Below are 19,630 nucleotides of genomic sequence, written 5' to 3' on the forward strand. Positions count from 1 at the left end.
TTAACATTTTCAGTGTATTAGATTTTTCAAACTTCTGAGTTCTTGTAAATCCATTGATTAAAAGGGATGAGTAGCTTAATGAATGAATGCACACTAAAAAAAAAATCAGAACTGCAAACATTGAAATAATATCTTTTTTCTAATTTAGGGCAAATGCAAAATATTTCTCAGCACAGAGCAACACAAGTGCTCCCTAAAAATACTTATAGCTTGTTGGAACAAAAATAGGTGCATGGGATTTATGTGCAGAGGGGGATTCCTTTGTTTTGTGTGATGACAGTTAAGAGAAAGAAACATTTAAAAAAGTTAATTAATCAAATTTATCATGAGGTTAAAGACAACATGTCAAAATTTATTACTTCACCAATCATATTCTTTTTAAGATTTTACACCTCATCTTGATATCTTTCAAGGAGAGGGAAGACACCCTCTTGTCATAATTTCATTATAACATAATGAATTTCATTTCATAATTCATCTAGTAAGAGTTCATTATTAGATCCTTGCACAGTTTTCCTGTACACAAAACTGGACATGCTGCATTATTTGTCTGTATTAACAATTACCATATTTTGGTGGAACTACCTAAGGATTCTCTGTGTTTTAGCTGCCAGAGGGACAGAATTTCAGATACACATATACCCAAACCTGCCCTCCAAAATACACAAAACCTTAATCTGTGACTCTTAAGATTCATTACTCTTTAAGAAATACCTGGATGAACATATGTTCTTTTCTAAACAAGAAATCAGTTATGCTTTCCTCTAATTAAACAGCATGAAATAACACATTTCCTTCTTAATCTTTCTTTTTGGCATTAATTTAACAACATGTTTTATTAAAAAAAAAAAAAAAAAAAAAGAGTTCTTTCAACTTGTCTGCTTTACTGACTTTTATAAAATTACATTTATTTTTAGTATGCAACAATACAACGTCTTTTTCTTAAACCCAAATACAGTTATTAATTTGCTCTATTTTTGGTGCATTTACAGACATCCAAGTGTTATTGGCAACACAATCTCATTACCTTTCCAGCATTCCAGCATTTTCCTTTATTAATAAATTTCTCTGAAGTATTTTGAAGGCATATACCTTCTACCATTAAGAGACAGAATACCAGTCTTGATAAACACAGTTTAAATTTAAAAATCCCAATTTTTTCACGTCACAGATTAATCACACTAACTGATCACAGCTATGGGATGGCTGACATAACCCCATTTACAGTGTTACCAAAGCTACCAAGCAGTTCAATAGAGAAAAGAGATTATAAGGTGCACAATTCACAAATTCAGCCCTTCATTTAGCAATCCTCATACTCCAAATTTCTCTTGGGTCTTGTTCTTTAAACAACTTTTCTATCTTTTCCAATATCTTCTAAAATGCAATTTCCATCCAGTGTGACATACTAAAGGGACAAGCTCGTGATCTAAATGTATTATTAATCTTTAAAAATCTGTTACTTTGAAGATGCTGTATCTGCTGCATTTCATTTTTCCCACTTTTTGTTTTGCCAGTATATCTCAGGATCCAAGTGAAGTTTTCACCAGAACCGCTCTCTTCCACTGCACCCCCAAAACCAAATGATTATGGAAAATATGCTCTTTTCTATCTTCCAGCAGCATTTCAGTAAAAGACTTTGTGGACTTGCTACATCTTTTATTACTGTAAACGCCTTTATTTTGTGGCAGTAAATTGTTACGTTATCACCATCTGCAGTAACAGCTACATACATAAAAAAATCTTTGTTGTTTAATTACTGAGAGTGGAGTCTTGGTCAGCCTAAGTCACTCCTAACCTTGCCAGGGGCTCTCCAGCAAGGTCAGGGCACAAAGCTCAGTTTTACCAGCTGAAGCTCAGTTCTACCAGCTGAAGCCCTGCTACTGTCTTTTGCTCCACTCTAAACATCCCTGGGTTTTATTATCTGCTTATCTAGCTCCCTGAGTGACCCCAGTGCTTCATACTCTACTTTCTTATTCCTTCCTCAAAACAAGAGGCCATCCAGACCCTCTGATGGAGAATGATACTGGGCTCTTCAACTGAACAGTTAAAAGTCTTCCTTGGATTTTTCTTTTTTTTTTCCTTAATTTGTAATCTCTCCCAGTGTGCCTGGTGAATTTATGACACAGAGGTTACCATTAGGGAGAAAGATCAGATCTCTCATAATCCACTCTGATGTTGTTCTATATATACCTTCCTCCCTTCTCCCCATATGCTGTTAGCCCTAAAGTTTAGGTTTTCTTTTCTCATTTTCTTTTCATTCCAACTCTCAGCAAGGCCAGAATTTTCCTTCCCCCACATCCTGCCATTCCTCCTTCCAGACACATTTTCTTCTTCCTCATATTATTTGTTCAATCTCACCTGGCCTTACAGATTTTTCTCTCCTCAACCTTCCCCCTCCTCTTTCCTTTTTATGGACATGATCTCTTCCCATCCTGTATTATCACACAGTTTCAGACTCAGACTATTCCCAGACTGCTTTCCATAACAGTCTCCTGGAAAATGCTTCTCCCCATTAAATCCCATAAAAATGCTTTTTATCTCCATTATGTTAACCCACTCTCATCAGTATCTAAAAATCAGGACAAAATTATCTCTGTTTTTCATTTTCTGTTCCGTAACACATAATGTCATCATGCTTGTCTCTCTCAGTCTACAGCAGAAGTCCTGAAAGTATTAGTTTTCAGTTGTGTTTTATACCTTCTCAGAACATAACCAGAATGTCTTCATCAAGATCCTTCAAGTGAAAGGACTAAAATCCAAAAACTTGTTTTTAGTCAAAAGTGAGGGGTGGTACAGAATCCCATGTGCTTCACTGACAACCATTATACTGTCAGGCAGAATTAAAGAGCATATAGAAGGTATTATTAATCTCCATGCTTCACACAGACACTGAATATTTATTTAATTCCCGATTATATTTTTCACTTTGTGAATCTCCATTTCCTCTTTCTATTTATTCTATTCCTACCCTGTCATTTTGATTTGGAAATACCTTCTGAATTGCAGGTTTTAAATGTACCCATCTGTAGGTCACTGTTGTATCTCTCAGTTTCTTTTGCAGTGTTTTCATATCAGCAAACTTCAGCTTCAGTGAGAATTTTTGAAATTTGCTTTCCTGATCAGTTTTTCTCAACATTTCTCTGATTAAGCCTCCTCTCATCAAACAGATTGTTTCTTTTTGTTTTTTTCTATAGGTACCCTGTGCTGCTATGGGGCAATAATTTACATTAAAGCCTTTTGGTGTAATTGTAAAATGTTGTTCTCTGAGGACCCTTAAGGGGAAATTTATCTCTTTATACGGAATCACCATTCTCTTTAAAATAAAAGTTTCAAAAACCTAAGGGCTTGAATAAAAAGCAGTGTTAACAAATCATCCTACTTCTCCAACTTTTGTTCCAGGAGGGTGTCTGTTCCAGCAATTTCTACTGATCCTATACAACTGCACTGCTTCAATTAATCCAAGCATTTATATCTAATTTAAAAATAATGAAATTTTTGATGAAGTCTGTTTAAAAAACTACTTGGTTTTTTGAGTTTACTGCAGAAAATAAAACAGTTGTGAGTCAATGAAGTGGAAAATTGCTGTCTACTAAAAGATCTCCAAGGTGCAAAATGTTCTCTTATTTGCTGTTATCAGTATGTCTAGTAATTGCTTTTTGTCCAACTGTTTATAAAGGGAGAAACAGACTTACAGTCTGGAGAAAAAGAGACAGCAAAACAGGCAAAATTAAAGAATAATGTTTTTTTAATTATTTTCCTATTTTACAGCATTAAGGAAACATACCAAAAAAAGCCATTTCACCAAACAAAATGGAAAAAAGTAGAAAGAGGAAAAAAACACTGCATGAAACAATTAAAAGAAGCAACAGGTTACACTTAAAAACTAACATTGTGGTCTTTAGTTACTTTAGCTCTTTGGAAGAAAAAAGCCTTTCTACAACTTACAAGGGTTTTAGCCATAAGCTTGAGAAATTTCTACATAACTCTAATTACAGAACAGCATTTTAAAATATTACCTGGTACTTAAATACACTTCAGATCAACATAAAAAGGAGTGTTATGAAATTGCTTTCTGCAAGAAACCAACAACAGCACAGACCAAGATCACATCCCTCTTTCATGATTAGCACCCACATACACAACTGAATTTTCCTTTGGCATTTGGCTTCCTGAAGAGAATTTCAGGTCGGGGGATTTTGGTTTGGTTTTTTGTTTTTCTCGTTTGGTTTTTGAAGGTTTTTTCCTCTGTATGGTTTTGGATTCTTCTCTCTTTTATAAAGATTACCTAAGAAAAGTGAGGGGAAATTCTCCTATTTGTATTTATATAGCCAGAATTTTATTTTCAAGAATAATTTAAGAAATAAATATGTAAAAAGGTAAAAACTTAGACAGTAATTTATTCTACTGTCAGTAAATATATGTAGGGGAGTACCAAACAGGTGCTTTCCAGAACTAAACTAACACCTCACCTTGTTGCAAAATTATGGGATTTACTTCCCTCTCTTCAATTTTTCAATTTTTTCTTAACACAACCATTCAGTGTTCTACAGTATAGCTTTGCAACTATAAGTTCAGTTTACACCACATTTGCACCCAGATGCTTTTATAATCCACTGTAACACAGAATTAGGTCTTTGAAAACCCTTCCTGGGGTTTACAAACCTCTTTGATGTTTTCACCTTGTCCACATAAATGAAATCTTTATTAAAGAGAAGGGTGATTAAGGCCATTTTCATAAAATGATAACGAGTTCCTGACAGATTTACTTTCCTTCTAGGCAACTTTCCAACAAAAGTCAACAGCTAACAAGAATTCTATATCTGAATTCATGTTGGAGGATAAAACTCAATAATTAAGTGTTCCTTAAACATTTCAAGGAACATTCAGACTTCCTGACTGATCCACTCCAAGCACTGCTTGATAAAGAGATACTACAGTTGAGTGTAGCTGAATAAATTGAGGTCTCTTTTCTTTCTCAGGCATCCTCAATCCAAGGTCTAGCATCCTATTCCAAGTAAAGTCCACTGTGAAAAAGTAAGTCATTTTCACAGTAATGTCCAATTTTAAGATGCATTCCTAAATGCTGTGGCTTCTTAATCCTTCAGTTTATTCACATGTGAATAGAAATGTTCAAGTACCTGCATACCCTCTGTTACTCTGATAAAAGACACTTTTTTTATAAAAGAAAACTTAAACCAGCATGATGCTACTCTTCGATGAATTAACACAGAATAATGGATTTCAGCAGTGCTGTTGTCATGTTCCTCATAACTTGTCCACAATCCCTTGGATTTAAGTGCCTAGAAATCTTCAGGTTCATTCCGCATGCACAGAGATGTCCCTAACAGATGCTCAAACATTTCAGAGAATCAGCATAAAGGAACTTTCTGCTCCCTAACATAGCTCTACCAAAAGGTTTTAGTTATTCACACTGTGTTGGCACAACTGCAGGCACAGAATTCCTAATTGACAATTTGTGAACACTCACCTACCTACAAAGGTCACAAATCTTTAATCAAGATTATCAAACCAGACAAGGGCTGCAGCAGCAGTGCCATGCCTAAGCAGAGATCTAATCTAAATACTGGATAATAACCACGCTCTTCTCTCACGAACTTTCCCAGGAGTCACTCAAGTGAGCGCTGACGCCTCTTGGAGCCCCAAATCTGTGGAATAGGATTTTTGGGTCTCTCCTGCTCTGGACAGCTATGCCAGTGCAATAGATCCAGATGTTTTATACACTTAATTCACTCAAGCAGTGGAATTTGTCTAGGACAGCCCTACCCAAAGTCAGGTATTATATAAAAGAGTTCAGTATGATCAAGTCCATTATAATACAACCACAAGATGATTAAAATAACTTCCTACAGGTGCCAGATATCTGCCATCATGTTTGGCTAAAACCAGGAATATCTTACTCCTTGCTGAGCTTCTAATCCTGCCTCCTCAGAATATGTCAAAACTGATAATCATGGCAGACATTTACACTTGATATCTTTATTTTTCCAGGAGCATCAACATCTACAAATTGCAGTTCTAGCTGCTGTCTCCCTCTCCTGAACTGCCCTTTGTATCTGTTCATCCCCCACAGTCCTCCTCACCTCCCTCAACACATTGACACAGGGGAGTTTTAAAAGGAAATCAGAATGAAGTACATTGCAGAAGGAAGATTTATTTTAGCATTTTAGCATAGGCACATAAGAAACATTGAGAGAACTACTTGAATGCAAGAATGAAAGTCAGATCGGCTTTTATCCAAGTTGAGATATTTCAAGTCAAATAATTTCAAGTCAATTTTTTTAAATGCCGAGTTGAGGTAGCACAGTGCCTTTGTAGCCAAAAATTGCAGAAATTCTATTTTGCAGGACATTTTACACTGATCTGTGAGTACCCAAAGATTACAGCAAAAAATGGTCTACTTAGGAATACGTGGCATAACACAAGCCAACACCTTCAAAACTATCCATACAGATAGTTCTTTGAAAGGAAATAATATCTCATCAGCACAGAGGGAGTATTGATCTGGTAAATGGCAAAATACAGCATCTTCCTAACCTTTCACCTTCACTCCTGTCACTAGAGTATATGTCCAGAATATATTTTCTAAAGTGTTTTTTCCTTCTCTTTTTGTTCCATACGATGAACACAATGCTTACTGTAATAGCAACAAAACAACCCATGCATCAAGTTCTGACAGAAAACAACCTGGTTGTTTCAGACCAGACCATCAGAAAAATCTATGAAAATTCAGACCATCAGAAAAATCTATGGGGAAACAAAAAAATGTAAAATGCTTTTTTCATGAAAGGAAATATAGACTGTATATCATGAAACGAACAATGCATGAAAATAACACTCAATTTCCAACCCCATGCAACTCTAAAAATACGAAGTAGTAGAGAGCAAAAATACTTTAAAAAAGGAGACCAAACTACACCCAAAGCAATATGAAAACTCTCACAATTCTTCTGTAAGTTCTCCATTTAAAAAACAGAGCACATAGAGGACACTTATGTCACCCAGGTAAATTTGCACTGCACGACAGTTTGTAATTTCAGATAAAAAGCCCAAGTTTATAAGGCTGCTCCTGTCTGACTTCAGCCCTGCTTTATGTAACAACCTTCATGTGATTCAGCACTCTCCAGTTTCCCAGATCTCTGAATGCAGCTCCCAAATACCACCCTTCCTTCACACCCCTTCTTTCTCTTCCTTCCTTTACTATCACAAATTCCAACAACTTAACTGATGACATTCAGCCCCGAAAAAACTAAAAAAAAAAGAAAAAAAACTGAAAAAATCCACAACAGTAAAATAAGGAAGTATGACTGTGTTTGTTGCCATCCGTATCTCTTGTGGGAGAAAAAAAAAATCACAAAGTAGAACAAAAAGGGTGACCAAAAAATACATCATAAACTTGCTATTCCTGACTAAATGGTTCCTTACAGATACATGGCATTAAGGATGACAAGAAATAAATCCTCTCAGTTGGAGGGAGGAGGGGAAGGTCTGTCTCCAGACCCAATCCAGGCAGCTTCCCACTGCCAACTCCAGAATAGCTTCATCATCCATTAATAAGATGAAATATGATTCACCTGTGATTTTTACCACTTTCAGTAAAAAAATTGTTAGCCGAAAAAATGGTTTTAGACTTTTTCAGGCTCTTTTTCATGAATATCAAAATTAACAAAATCTCCCAAGATAATAAGAAAAGAACCACTTTGGGCCACACATTTTTAAGGAAGCTCACAATGAGATCCTTCCCAGGGGAGGCCAACCTGGAGAAAAATTACTGGTTTTTGGTTTCTTCTTGTTGTTGGGTTGGATTTTTAATTTCTAGAACTCAAAATGCTCTTTTGTCAACTGCAAACAATGCTCTCATGTTTGCAACTGTAACTGTTGAAAATAATCTCTGCATGGTAAAATTCTGGGGATATATACAAGAAACAGGTATGTTAAAATATCACACACTGCATACGAACAAATTTTATTGCCATCAGTGCTCCTGAGATGAAACTGCAAAGCAGTCAGAGTTTACATTTATTTTAAGTGCAGATCATATTCTGAGCCACACTGGAAAACAACCTATACCTATAGAAATACATATAATAATTTACATTCCACCCTGAAAATGCAGAGGAAATAAGTGGTAGGTGATTACTAAGTTATTTTAATAATGAGTCATTGGAGTAAAAACCAGAAAAAAATAATTCCAGTCATAAACTTTTGACATGCTTAACGTGAAACAGTACAAACAACAGAAACTATTACAATTGATTTTTAATTAATTGATTGATTTCAACACTTATTTACAGCAATCTTTAAAGCAGCTCTCCAAGAGCACGTAAGAAGAATAGACTAATGTTTTTATTGTTGCAATTTTAAAACTGCAGGGGTTACTTCTGGAAAAACTCCTTCAATTCCAAAATGGCTCAGTGAAATATGGCACTTGCACAACTCCTGCTGGAGCAGGGGCTTTACAAGACAATAGCAAAAATTTCCCTAGCATCCTCCAACTGGAGCTCTCCTTTATCTGCTATTAAACACTTATTCTAGCTCATTCTTCCACCCTTAATGCACCCTGCCTTTCTCCCCATCCTGTGCCCAAATGGGAGAAGCTGCCACAGCATTTTTCAGAGCATTGCTACAGTCCCTATAAATGCAAAGAATGCACAAAATGTTGTTTCTCTAATGCCGTCTCTATGTGGTACCAAGAGCTCTTTATGAGCCCTCCCTATATTAAAGATGCATTTATCCACACTTCTAAGGAAAACAGATGCTGAAGACCACACAAGTATCTCATGTGTTATGTGCTTTCCTGCACCTCTCTCTCAACCAGGAGCTTCAAATTATTTCATGTGACAATATACCAATGCTGACAACTTCTCACAATGGCATTATAGAGAATTTTTTCAATTTTATTCATCTGAAGTCATGATACCTCTACTCACAGACACAATACCTCTACTTACAGACAAGACAGCTGCACTAACAGGATCTGCTCCTATCTGACGTTAAGAGTGTTATTTAAAATACTGAAAAGGACTTTAAACAATTTGGTGTCTGTGGAAACAGAAAGCAACCTGAGAACATTTTTCCTATTCCCAGTCCAACGCCTTCACAGCAGCTTTCAAGTGGTTGTGCTTCTCTCCATACACACATCCAAATATCTATGCCACATAAAAAAAAACCCTGAAATAATGGATTATGATGGTAACAAAAATTATTTAAAACCTGTCAGCTTAATTGAGCTGCCTTTTCAATACATGACTTGAAGACTTACTTTCACTGCAATTTATAATGAATTGCACATATAGGTGAACATTTACATTAAGACTCAATTAATATGCCAGAAAATAATTGCAGGTAGATACACCGAACTTATATTGATCAGAATCTACTTTAAAAGCTTGAACATTTACAGCAACACATTTTAAAATTAAAAAAAAAAAAAAGGAGCATATACAGACCTTCCAGTAGTCAGATTGTAAACTGTAGTACCTCTGGTATGCAGATAATGCTGTAGGGAAGAAAAATGAATGTTCAATTTGTTTTGTTTCATTTTCTTTGAAGAAAAAGATAAAAATCCTTAAGAGTCAGAATACACAGCATTAAAATGATAAATGGTTTAATAAAAGTAACACTGCCATGGTAAGTACACTGTTGTGGGCAATGCATTCCTTAAGATTATAATTTTGTTTTATGAAATGTCAACCAAAAAGTATATTTATTATTAATCTTAGAAATGTAAATCAAGCAATATTTTAAAGAAAACCTATAACAAAGAAATAATTTGAAATTTTGGGATTTTCATCCCGGACAAAGCTATTGTAAGATTTAAAAATTTAATCATATAGCTCATTTACCACGCTCCCTGATGCCCTGTAATTTCTGAAGAACTGGTGAGGAGGGACATACAAAGAGAAATCAATTTCACATGGCCTTTCATTCTGAGAAACAAAAGCAAGCAGAAAAAAAAGAAAAGCTTACATTTTATTCCACAGCATGGCCAAGACTAACCTGGAAATCAGCGCTAAGAACAGCTCTGTTTAGCTCTACTTAGCAACCAATTTCTCCAATCACTACTCCTGCATCCCTCTTCCTCACTAAAAATTCTGGGTGATTCATCTTGCCCTTGGGCTAATGGGCCACCTCGGACTAGAACACAAACAGGCTTTGCTTTTTTCTAAGAACACAGCACTAGGAACCATCAAAAATGAAGCATTTTAAGTAAAGATTCACTACAGTAACACCAAGATACTGATTTTTTCAAGTGTTTGCTCCCTAAGATTTAAGAATGGAAAATACACAATGTATGGAAACCAAACAACAGAAGAAGACAACTCCTGCTTTGGAAAACCATAAGCACTAAACAGATGAAGACACAAGAACCACGTGTACTATAGGTGCAGCTTAATTTCCTGCAAGCACCATGGATAAATCACGTCCATAAATGTTATCACCCTTCAATGCCTGCCTTGCATATTCATTTTTGTAACTTGATCAGAGTTCTTGTGCTTAAGTGAAATAAGAATATACACATCATGGTAAAGACACAACCTCTGCACTGCTCTGTCTATGGAGACTCAAACCTGTATCTGTAAACAGACACATAGAGATCCATGCCCATGAGGTAATCCTCTCCACCAAAATGCTTGTGAGGCCAATTTCTAATTTTGATGTTCTAAACTGTAGTTTATTTAGATGCCCAGATTAAAAAAAATGAACTTAGAAGAAGACTCACTGATCACACATTATTAACATGCAATATATTTAAAACGCTTACACAGTGCAACTCAGACAAACAAAATAACTTAATCTAATCTAGTCTTTCACAATTTAAGAACACAATTCCTCCTCCAACCAGTCCCCCCCCCCCCCGCAAAAAAACCTGGTACAAACTGAAGACTATTACTTCAGTGTAACAATGTAAGTTGAAGAATGTTAAAACTAAGCATATTTTAGTCACATGCTGTAAAAATGTTTTAAAGGATTTTCACAGTTAAGACAAAATAACATCCTACTGCCCCCCAAAAGTCCTTCTACATTCAACTTCTCTCAGATATCATTAGTAAGTTTTCAACTGAAAGGAATAATTATCTTCTGAACATGGTAATGACTTTGCTTTCCCTAACAGGAACACACACTTGCACTATGAAACAGTTTTGTACTGCATCACATCACAAATAAAAGGAGTCTTTTTCCTTTTACTCAAGCAGTACCTATGCCAATTTTAAGGGTTAAAGTATATTTCAAATACTCAGGTCAACATATCATGCAAGATTCAAGAAACTGACAACTTCTTGTAAACATTTTTTTTTTAAAGCAACTACTGCAGTCAACTATACAGGGGATATGGTAAAAAGATGAAAAAACATTAAATACAATGCTAAGGATTTATACTGGGAAAATAAAAGGGAGAACATTTTCACCGTAGCTGTTAAAAAATACAGGAAGTACCCACATGAGCATATCCATTAAAAAGGAGAGGTGGAATATGCTTACCTATAGCAGTTAAGATACTGCTAGTAAGTTTATAAAATGTCAACAGTATTAAAAAAATACATAAATAAACAGAATGCCTTAAAGGGAAAGAACAGGAAAAAAGAAAGCACGAAGAAACTTGCCCTGAAAAATCCTAACACCTCCATTTAACATATGGAAGTTATTACAGAAATGAATCTTTTGCTCCATGACATTCTACCAGTTTTCCTTAAGAAAAAGGATGTTTGGCTGTGATTTTCTTTTCTAACTCTTCCATTCTTCAATAAAGTTCAGCAACTTCCCACAGGAACAGCTGAAGTGATCATTTAATGTGCCAAGCTCAGTTACAATTAAAAACAAGCACATGGGAAGCGTGGACTGCTGAAGTCTATTTATATTTACATGATAAGAAGATAAGGCCTCCATTATAAGGAGCCACATTTCTCTTCCAGAGGAACAAAGAGGACACTTCAATCCTCCTGAGTGTCTGAAGTGCCCAATCCTCCTGGTGGGTTCAGAAACACCCAGGGATCCAGCCTGTTCTAGGCTAACAGTATTCCCTTTCTACTTCTTGCAGATGAAATGCTGAAATTCTCAGAGTTCTGCTAAAATTACCTAAGGATGAATCATGGAGAGTTCCCTTAAACCAGAGCTAAATGTCCCTTTACTCCTCGGGGAAGTCAGACAACTAAAAAGTGTTACCATGCACACTTTCAGTATTATCAAGTGCTCAACTTACAGTATTTCAGCCCCTTTTACAACTACATTAAATATCTGCTCCACAAGCACTCAAGCTCTGCTGCAAAGGATTAAAAGAGCAGAGAAACAGGAAAGAAAAGGATTCAAGAAAATAATCTTTTTGCCAGAGCCCACAAGAAATATTCCTAATCAAGCATATCCCTAAGAAGAATCTTGCATATAAGATGCCAGAAATCAAATTATGAAAGCAAGATTTTTGAGAAACTGAACAAACCTAGATATAAAGAAAAACATGAACCATAAATTTTGAACCCTATCATATTTCATAGTCTCTAAGTAACCAATAAGCAGATATTTATCTAAAATTTCATGGTGTAGAAATTAGTACCTTATCTAAAACCTGTACTGTGAACTACAAGAAAATTCTCCCTTAAATTAACTTTGTATCTACAGGAAATAAGTGCAAATACCTCAAAATACAAACTTTATTCTAAAATAAGAAAGAAAAGAGCAATTGAATCTGCAGAGACACAGGAATTTTACACAAATCCCTATCTGTAACACAGGGTGTGCTTTATCAGTGTTATGATTCTGACTGTAGCATGATATTCCCTGGTTTATTAAAAAGCAAAAAATCCCAGTTACTTGGGTCATGCAGCACATTAGTAGTATTAAAAAAAAAAAAAAGAACCAAAAACAAACAAAAATGAACAACAAAAAAATCCTAACACTAAAGGCTAAAATATAATTTTGCACCTTTACTTTTCATCCAAGACTGGTCATTCCAAAGTGAGACAATTTTTGTTACAAAAAGATTCTGCCAACTATTGCCTCTCTTTCAACACAGGGTCAACTCTCATTTTTACAGATACAAATGAATTATCCCATTTCAGTTATGGTGTCTGTCTTAAACATTATGAAATGAGTGCTTTGAAATCACTTTTAGGCACGGCAGGATTCTGCAGACAATCTTTTGATTAGGAACTTACTATTGAGCTTTTTCAATTTAAAACTTTGCCACTGAAATTCTTACACATATGGAATTGTATAAAGACAATAAAGGACATAAAAACTTCTTTTTTCCCTGCATGGCAAACACGGATGAGCATCCAGAAAATGAATGTCTGGACTCAAAGAACAGGACAGAATGTCAACAGCAGGACAATGCCTCTTGCCTCACTCTCAACTACTTTCTGTAGTCAACCACAGAAAACTCTTAAAAGTACAAAACTGACAGACCACATTCAAACACCCAAAACAATACTCAACAATTACTAAAAGAAGTGTTCAGTTACCTATTTCCCTCCTTCTGTCCTTTATTTAATTTCTTACTCCATCAGTTTATGCTCCTGCTATGAACACCCCTCTCCAAAACCTGGCCATGATTATTATTTTCCTAACAGGTAATCCTTGTGATCACATTCCTGAAAACCCTGAGAGTGGCAGATACAGCATTTACCATCCTCCCCAGAGGAGGGGACATGTATACCCCAATGCTATACACAGCTTTTCAAGTCAATCACCATCAGCTATATCACTTGATGAAAATAAAATGTTTACCTGAAATAGCTCTGAAAAGCAAAATACCACCTTTCTAAAAGAATTGCAGCCACTGAACAGTAAGAATCCTCTTCAGCTCAGGCTCTCTTCAGAATCTGTCTGTAAACCTCAGGCACCTCGAGCAGAGCTGACTCTCAATGAGTTCACACACTGGGAGTCTACTGGTTTCCTCTTACAGGTTTTTAGTTACCCAGAACTACCCACTTTGCAATATGTATGGTTACTTCAAGCCTGACAGGCTTTATTATGTGCCCCCTAAGAGTTTGCCTTCCTCTCCCACTATGATGGAACCAAGGGCCACGTCAGAAGCAGGACATGGATAACACTTGTTCTTTACTCCCCCCTGGTTAAGTTCCCTTGGTATGATGTAGAGAATAAAAAACAAATTTGATTTAATTACCACATATGTGGTTTCAGGATTTCTTTTTCCATCTACTTAATTTCATAGGAAGTTGACAAAACTTAGTTTCAGTAGTAAGACTATCTCTCTTTGTATCCAGAATCTACATACTTGACCTAAACAAACAAGGAGGGTGACAGTGGGGAGGAAAAATGTCTAGACTGAGTGACAACCACCCACTTGTCACCTTTAGCACATTTCATCACAAATCGTTCAGTCACACAGGATGGCTTTATGATCTGCTCTAATAAACCCACTTTATGACACCTTAAAACTTAAGAGGCCTTCAAAGTGACGCAAACATGGAGCAGTTTTTTAGTGCTTGAGTAAGAAGAAAGTGAACTACATACTAACACCATCTAGTGGCACCTTGCAAGGCTAAATGTGACTAACACAAATTTTTGGCTTACTGAAGGTAGAAACAGCAAGCTTTAATTGGATGACATACCCTGAAAAGAAAACTTGAATACAAACCAAAGTTCTGTACTGGTCTGTGTAAAACAGTATGTGTCTTCTTAAACACAATTATTTTTAATTTAATTTTTGAACAAGCACTAGTATTTCTTAGTGCTTATCTGATGTGAAACTAATAGTAAAACAGAAAATCAGCTGAAAAACTGCACAAGGGAAGCTTGGAAAGAACACATCTCTTGATTTAAATCTGACTGCTTCCAGGAAAAAAAATAGATCTTCATTAAACATCTAAGAGATATATTCAGGCTGCAGCAACAGCTTATCTATAGTGCAGGTTCCACCCACCATGGCATTTTAACCCAGCAAAGATGAAAACTGCTCTGCCATAAAATTGAAGACATCAAAAGGTGAGAAAATTCCAAGGTTGAGCCAACAGAATTGACTTTGCTGGGTAAACACTGGCTGGATGGCCAGGTTCAGAATGGTGGGAAATGGAATTACATCCAGCTGGTCACCAGGTGTGCTCCCCAGAGCTCAGTGTGAGGGTCACTCCTGCTTGGTATCTTCATCAACAACCTGGACGTGGAGATCAAGGTTGAGGTTCAACCAGGCCAAGTGCTGGGTCCTGCACTTGGGTCACAACAATCCCCCCAGGCTGGGGGAAGAGGGGCTGGAAAGTGACTGGTGGAAAAGACCCTGGAGTGGTCACCAGCTGGATGAACATGAGCCAGAGGGCCAAGGAGGCCAATGGCACCTGGCCTGCATCTGCAATGGTGTGGCCAGCAGGACCAGGGCAGCGACTGTCCCCCTGTACTGGGCACTGGTGAGGCCACACCTCAAATCCTACATCCAGTTTGGGGCCCCTCAGGACAAGCAGGGCTTGGAGCGTGTTCAGGGATGGACAGTGGAGCTGGGGAAGGGTTTGGAGCACAGACCTGATGAGGAGCAGCTGAGGGAGCTGGGGGTGTTTAGCCTGGAAGAAAAGGTGCTCGGGGAACTCACTGCCTTCTACAAACTACCTGGAAGGCAGCTGTAGTGAGGTGAGGTGTCAGCAGGTCTCTGCTTCCAAGCAACAAGTCTTGACAGGACAAACAAAATGGCCTTAAGTTGCACTACTCAAGACTGGATATTTCGAAAATTTTCTTTTTGACAGGACTGTCAAACATCGGCACAGGTTGCCCAGGGAGGTGGTGGAGTCACCATGCCTGGAGGTATTTAAAAGACATTTAGATGTGCTGCAGGGGGACACAGTCCAGTGGTGGCTTTGGCAGTGCTGAGTAAATGGTTGGACTAGGTTATCTTAAAGGTCTTTTCCAACTTCCATGATTCTATGATTCTGTAGTAAGCCAAAAAAAATGTGGAAGTGAGAGCAGCAAAATGCCACTCAGGTCTTTTGTTTTAAGGCCTCAGGCAGATGCTGCTCTCTATTTCCTCCAGAGATTTGTACTGAAAGTACCAAAGAGTCAATCAAAGAAGCCTAAAGCATGTCTTCCTTTTAACACAGAATGAAGGCTGACACACAAAGGCAATCCAAGCATAGATTTAAGACAGAAAAATCATCAAATAGTCCTCTAAGAAATTTTATTAACAGCTCCACATCCTCATCTGGAAATGCAATGCAGCAGCAAAGTGCTGTGAAGCCTACTGTCCCATCAAGTATTAAATGTGAAAGATATACAAGGGTTTGACAAGAAGTTTACAGTTACAGAAATTCTTTAGATCTTGAATTCTGTGAAAGTCTTAAAATACTGAGAACCAGTGAAGAAACCAAATGGATTCTCATCAAGCTCAAAAATCTTCCCAAGAGTGTGGTACACAAAAAGATATTTTAACAATTAAGTGTTTATTTAGAAGACAATATTGTCCAAAGTGAAAATTTTCAGACAACCGGTCAAAAACACGGCCCTGGTATGTTTTATAATAAAACTGTCGACTGCTAACCTCTGCTCCACGTACACACAATTTATAAAGAACATTTTAATGTTCTAAGCTTCCTTTTTTCTACCGAAACGTCACATAATGGTTTAAACCATCTGAAATTAAACCACCCAAAATTTCTCTCATCTTCAGGACTCTGGTAAACAGCTCTAAGTAGAAGCAACTTAAATCCCACCAGTTAGTTACAAGCAACAAAATAAAACCCCTTAAACATAAATATCACACTTTCTTGAAACAGTCATCTCTTCCTTGACTCATTCAAGCTATTTAATTCATTCTAGTTCTTCAGGACTCATCAGTAAGACAAGACAGCCCAGCAGGAATCAGCACAATCCTGTCCATGCTGCGAAGTTTTCCCTTATATTTTATAAAATTACTACTACTACCCTGCAGCTTGGAGCACAGCACATGAAAATGCTTCCCAATAACAATACTTCCTTTCAAATTCCTGAAAGACCTTAACCACCACAGAGAAATTCCCTACGGAGCTGGAATTGTAAGTACAAAGGAACACATATACAATGTTGAATATGGGAGTTTCTCACAGCCAAACAACTTTACAACAGAACAACCACAAAGCGTTTAAATTTTGGGTTTAGGTTGCATTGTAATAAAAGAGCTGCTCAATTAACAATCTGGGGTGGGTTTTTTAGTACCAGTTTAAATTTTAGATTAACAATTACTAAAAAAATGCCCCTTAACTAACGAGCACTATCTTATAAACAACTTAAAATGTTATTTTTGACAAAGGAATCACCATCTATAATCAAAATAAATACTGCTAAAACTGTTCTGACAAAGAACATTTAAAAATTAGGCTACTATTTGAGTACAACGGTAAGAATTATTTCAGTACAGTATTTATTGTGTTTTCATGACTGTGGCACAAATAAATTAATGTTTTTCTCAAGTCATTCATTCATTAACTACATTTTCTACTTCCAGGAATTTTGCTTAGAGAACAGCAATTCAAAGAGGCAAATGATTAAAGCACATCTCCATTTGTGCCACTGTGAGCTGTCCTCCAAGTCACAGACTGAACACGGTCAATGCATGTGACCCTTCTGCAAAAAAAAGATCCCTAAGGAAAACACAGATGATGTCACTCCACGAGCTCATTAAACAGCAGTCAGTCAGAACTCAAGTCAGCTAGAACCCAAAGCTTAAAACATCACTATCTTCACTCCTTACTGCTTATGGAAACCAGCCATGAAATGAAAAATAAACTCTTAACTATCAGTGGAACATGCCTTTCTTTCAAGACCAGAGCACAATAATTTGATAAAAAACCCACCTGTCCTGAGGAATGCAGTAGCAAACAGTTGAGAGGTTCACACCAGGAGTCCTCCCAGCACCCAAAGGCCTCCATGACAACCCATCCACCTCCTCCAGCAAAACCCCAAGGCTGAGGTTTCACATTCTGGGGCAACTGCACAGCATTTTTGTGAGGGGTTATTTTTCAGTTGGATCAGTTCCCCACACAGCTGCAGGCTCAGCTGTGCCAGCACAAAGAAAGCAACCCGCAGACACGAGGGTGCCACTCAGGGCATGCCCAGGCAACAAAAGGTTTGGGAACCTCCAAAACAATCCAACAGCTGGGGAATAGCTGCCTTGTCAAAAAAGAAAGGAGCAAGAATCAGATTAGAGTTAAGAAAATTCTATTGAGGAAATGAAATAGTTTTTATCAGGAGGAGTCAATGTTCCCATTTTAGGAAATCCCAAAGCCAAATTCTGATCAGTCACGATCAATACAAGGAAAGGTAAGCACAGAAACCACTCTGACCATGCAAGCAAAGCTGAAACCAATTCATCTGCAATCTTGGTGATAAGTGTTTGAATACAAGTCAGTCTCTCACTGGATTGAAAATCTGCAAAAAGGCTGATCCCTTGTGTAGGACCTTCTCCTAACAGCAGCCGAGTGCTGGTATCACAGCAACTCCATTCCACAGCTGCAGAGAAAACATTTAGCTATCAACAACAATTCAAACTTACTGCAATTTGGAAAACTGCAACCTGCAGAGCAGCTTCAGATCTTTCAAAGGTTAGCAGTTGCACTGACACTCTAGTCTAAGCTCAGGTATCATACTGAGAAGAAAGAAACTCATCCAGTAATTTCTGATGTGAACTCAAAACTTTTCTTGGAGACAAGTACTTCTTTTTAAGAAAGAAAAATAAAAGCGTATTGATTTTGGTATTCAGTGGCTAGGAGTCACAAAAAACACACTGCACTTCGAGGGAATTTACAATATTTAACAGCTTTCATTAAAAATAATAAAGTTAAATAGACTTCAATATCAAACATCAGCTGACTGCACATTCAAAGGTAGCCTGCCCCTCACTGATACCCTCTGAGCACATGCAGCAAGGGCAAGATTAGCATCAGTAATGTGAGTTTCAATTATGCAACCAGCCATGAATTTTTCTCAAGATCCCTCTTCCAGTTTGTAAGTTCTAATTCTTACAAAGAAATGACCTAGAGTCTCAGTACATTCAGAAGAAAGTATTAGCTACATCAAAACACTAAAAACATGCAACAAAATGCATGATCCTTCACTGCCAGTGTGTTTGTGAAAAAATGAGACAGATCTAAAGAGAAGAAACTACCAACATGAAACCAAGATCTCTGTCATCCCAGCACTGCTTCATCTTGACCACTGATCCCATTTCTACAGCCAGCTCACAATTTGTTCTGCTCTGCACAAACTTCATAGCAAGCATTTTTAAACAAAGAACACTATCACTTCTGCCTTATAAAAAACACTTCATACATTATATACAAAGGTGCATGCATTTATTGAAGATATTTAATTAAGTCATAAGCTTTTAAGGGAAAAAAACTGTAGAGCATTATACATGCTGCTAGCTTGTGGTATTTTATTAATTACATCCAATTTATTAAATACACTGACTTATCCATAACTTTGACTAAATTCAGACTACACAGATTTATAGTTCTGAAGACCACACTCCTTCAACATTTTACACTTCTGGAACTTCAGGACTTATTATCTGGGTAAAATATACATTAGTGACATCAAAACATTCTGAACTCGCTTTTCTGTTCTAAATCATATAAAATTTAACTATAATGCAATTAAAATGTATGATAAGGTAACAAAATTTGTATAATGTAAT

General features: G+C 36.9%; 1 protein-coding gene across 15 annotated transcripts in view; it reads right to left on the reverse strand.

Moving 5' to 3' along the window:
* KDM6A (lysine demethylase 6A) overlaps positions 1-19,630 on the reverse strand; it is a 150,618-nt gene that overhangs the window by 95,468 nt on the left and 35,520 nt on the right. For all 15 annotated transcript variants that reach the window (XM_053971958.1, XM_053971952.1, XM_053971955.1 and 12 more), the window contains exon 4: positions 9,471-9,520. In XM_053971958.1, the coding sequence (XP_053827933.1) occupies positions 9,471-9,520 (50 nt within the window). The remainder of the gene's footprint in view (positions 1-9,470; positions 9,521-19,630) is intronic.

This window comes from Vidua macroura, chromosome 2, assembly GCF_024509145.1.
Source record: "Vidua macroura isolate BioBank_ID:100142 chromosome 2, ASM2450914v1, whole genome shotgun sequence".
NCBI classification, from domain to species: domain Eukaryota; kingdom Metazoa; phylum Chordata; class Aves; order Passeriformes; family Viduidae; genus Vidua; species Vidua macroura.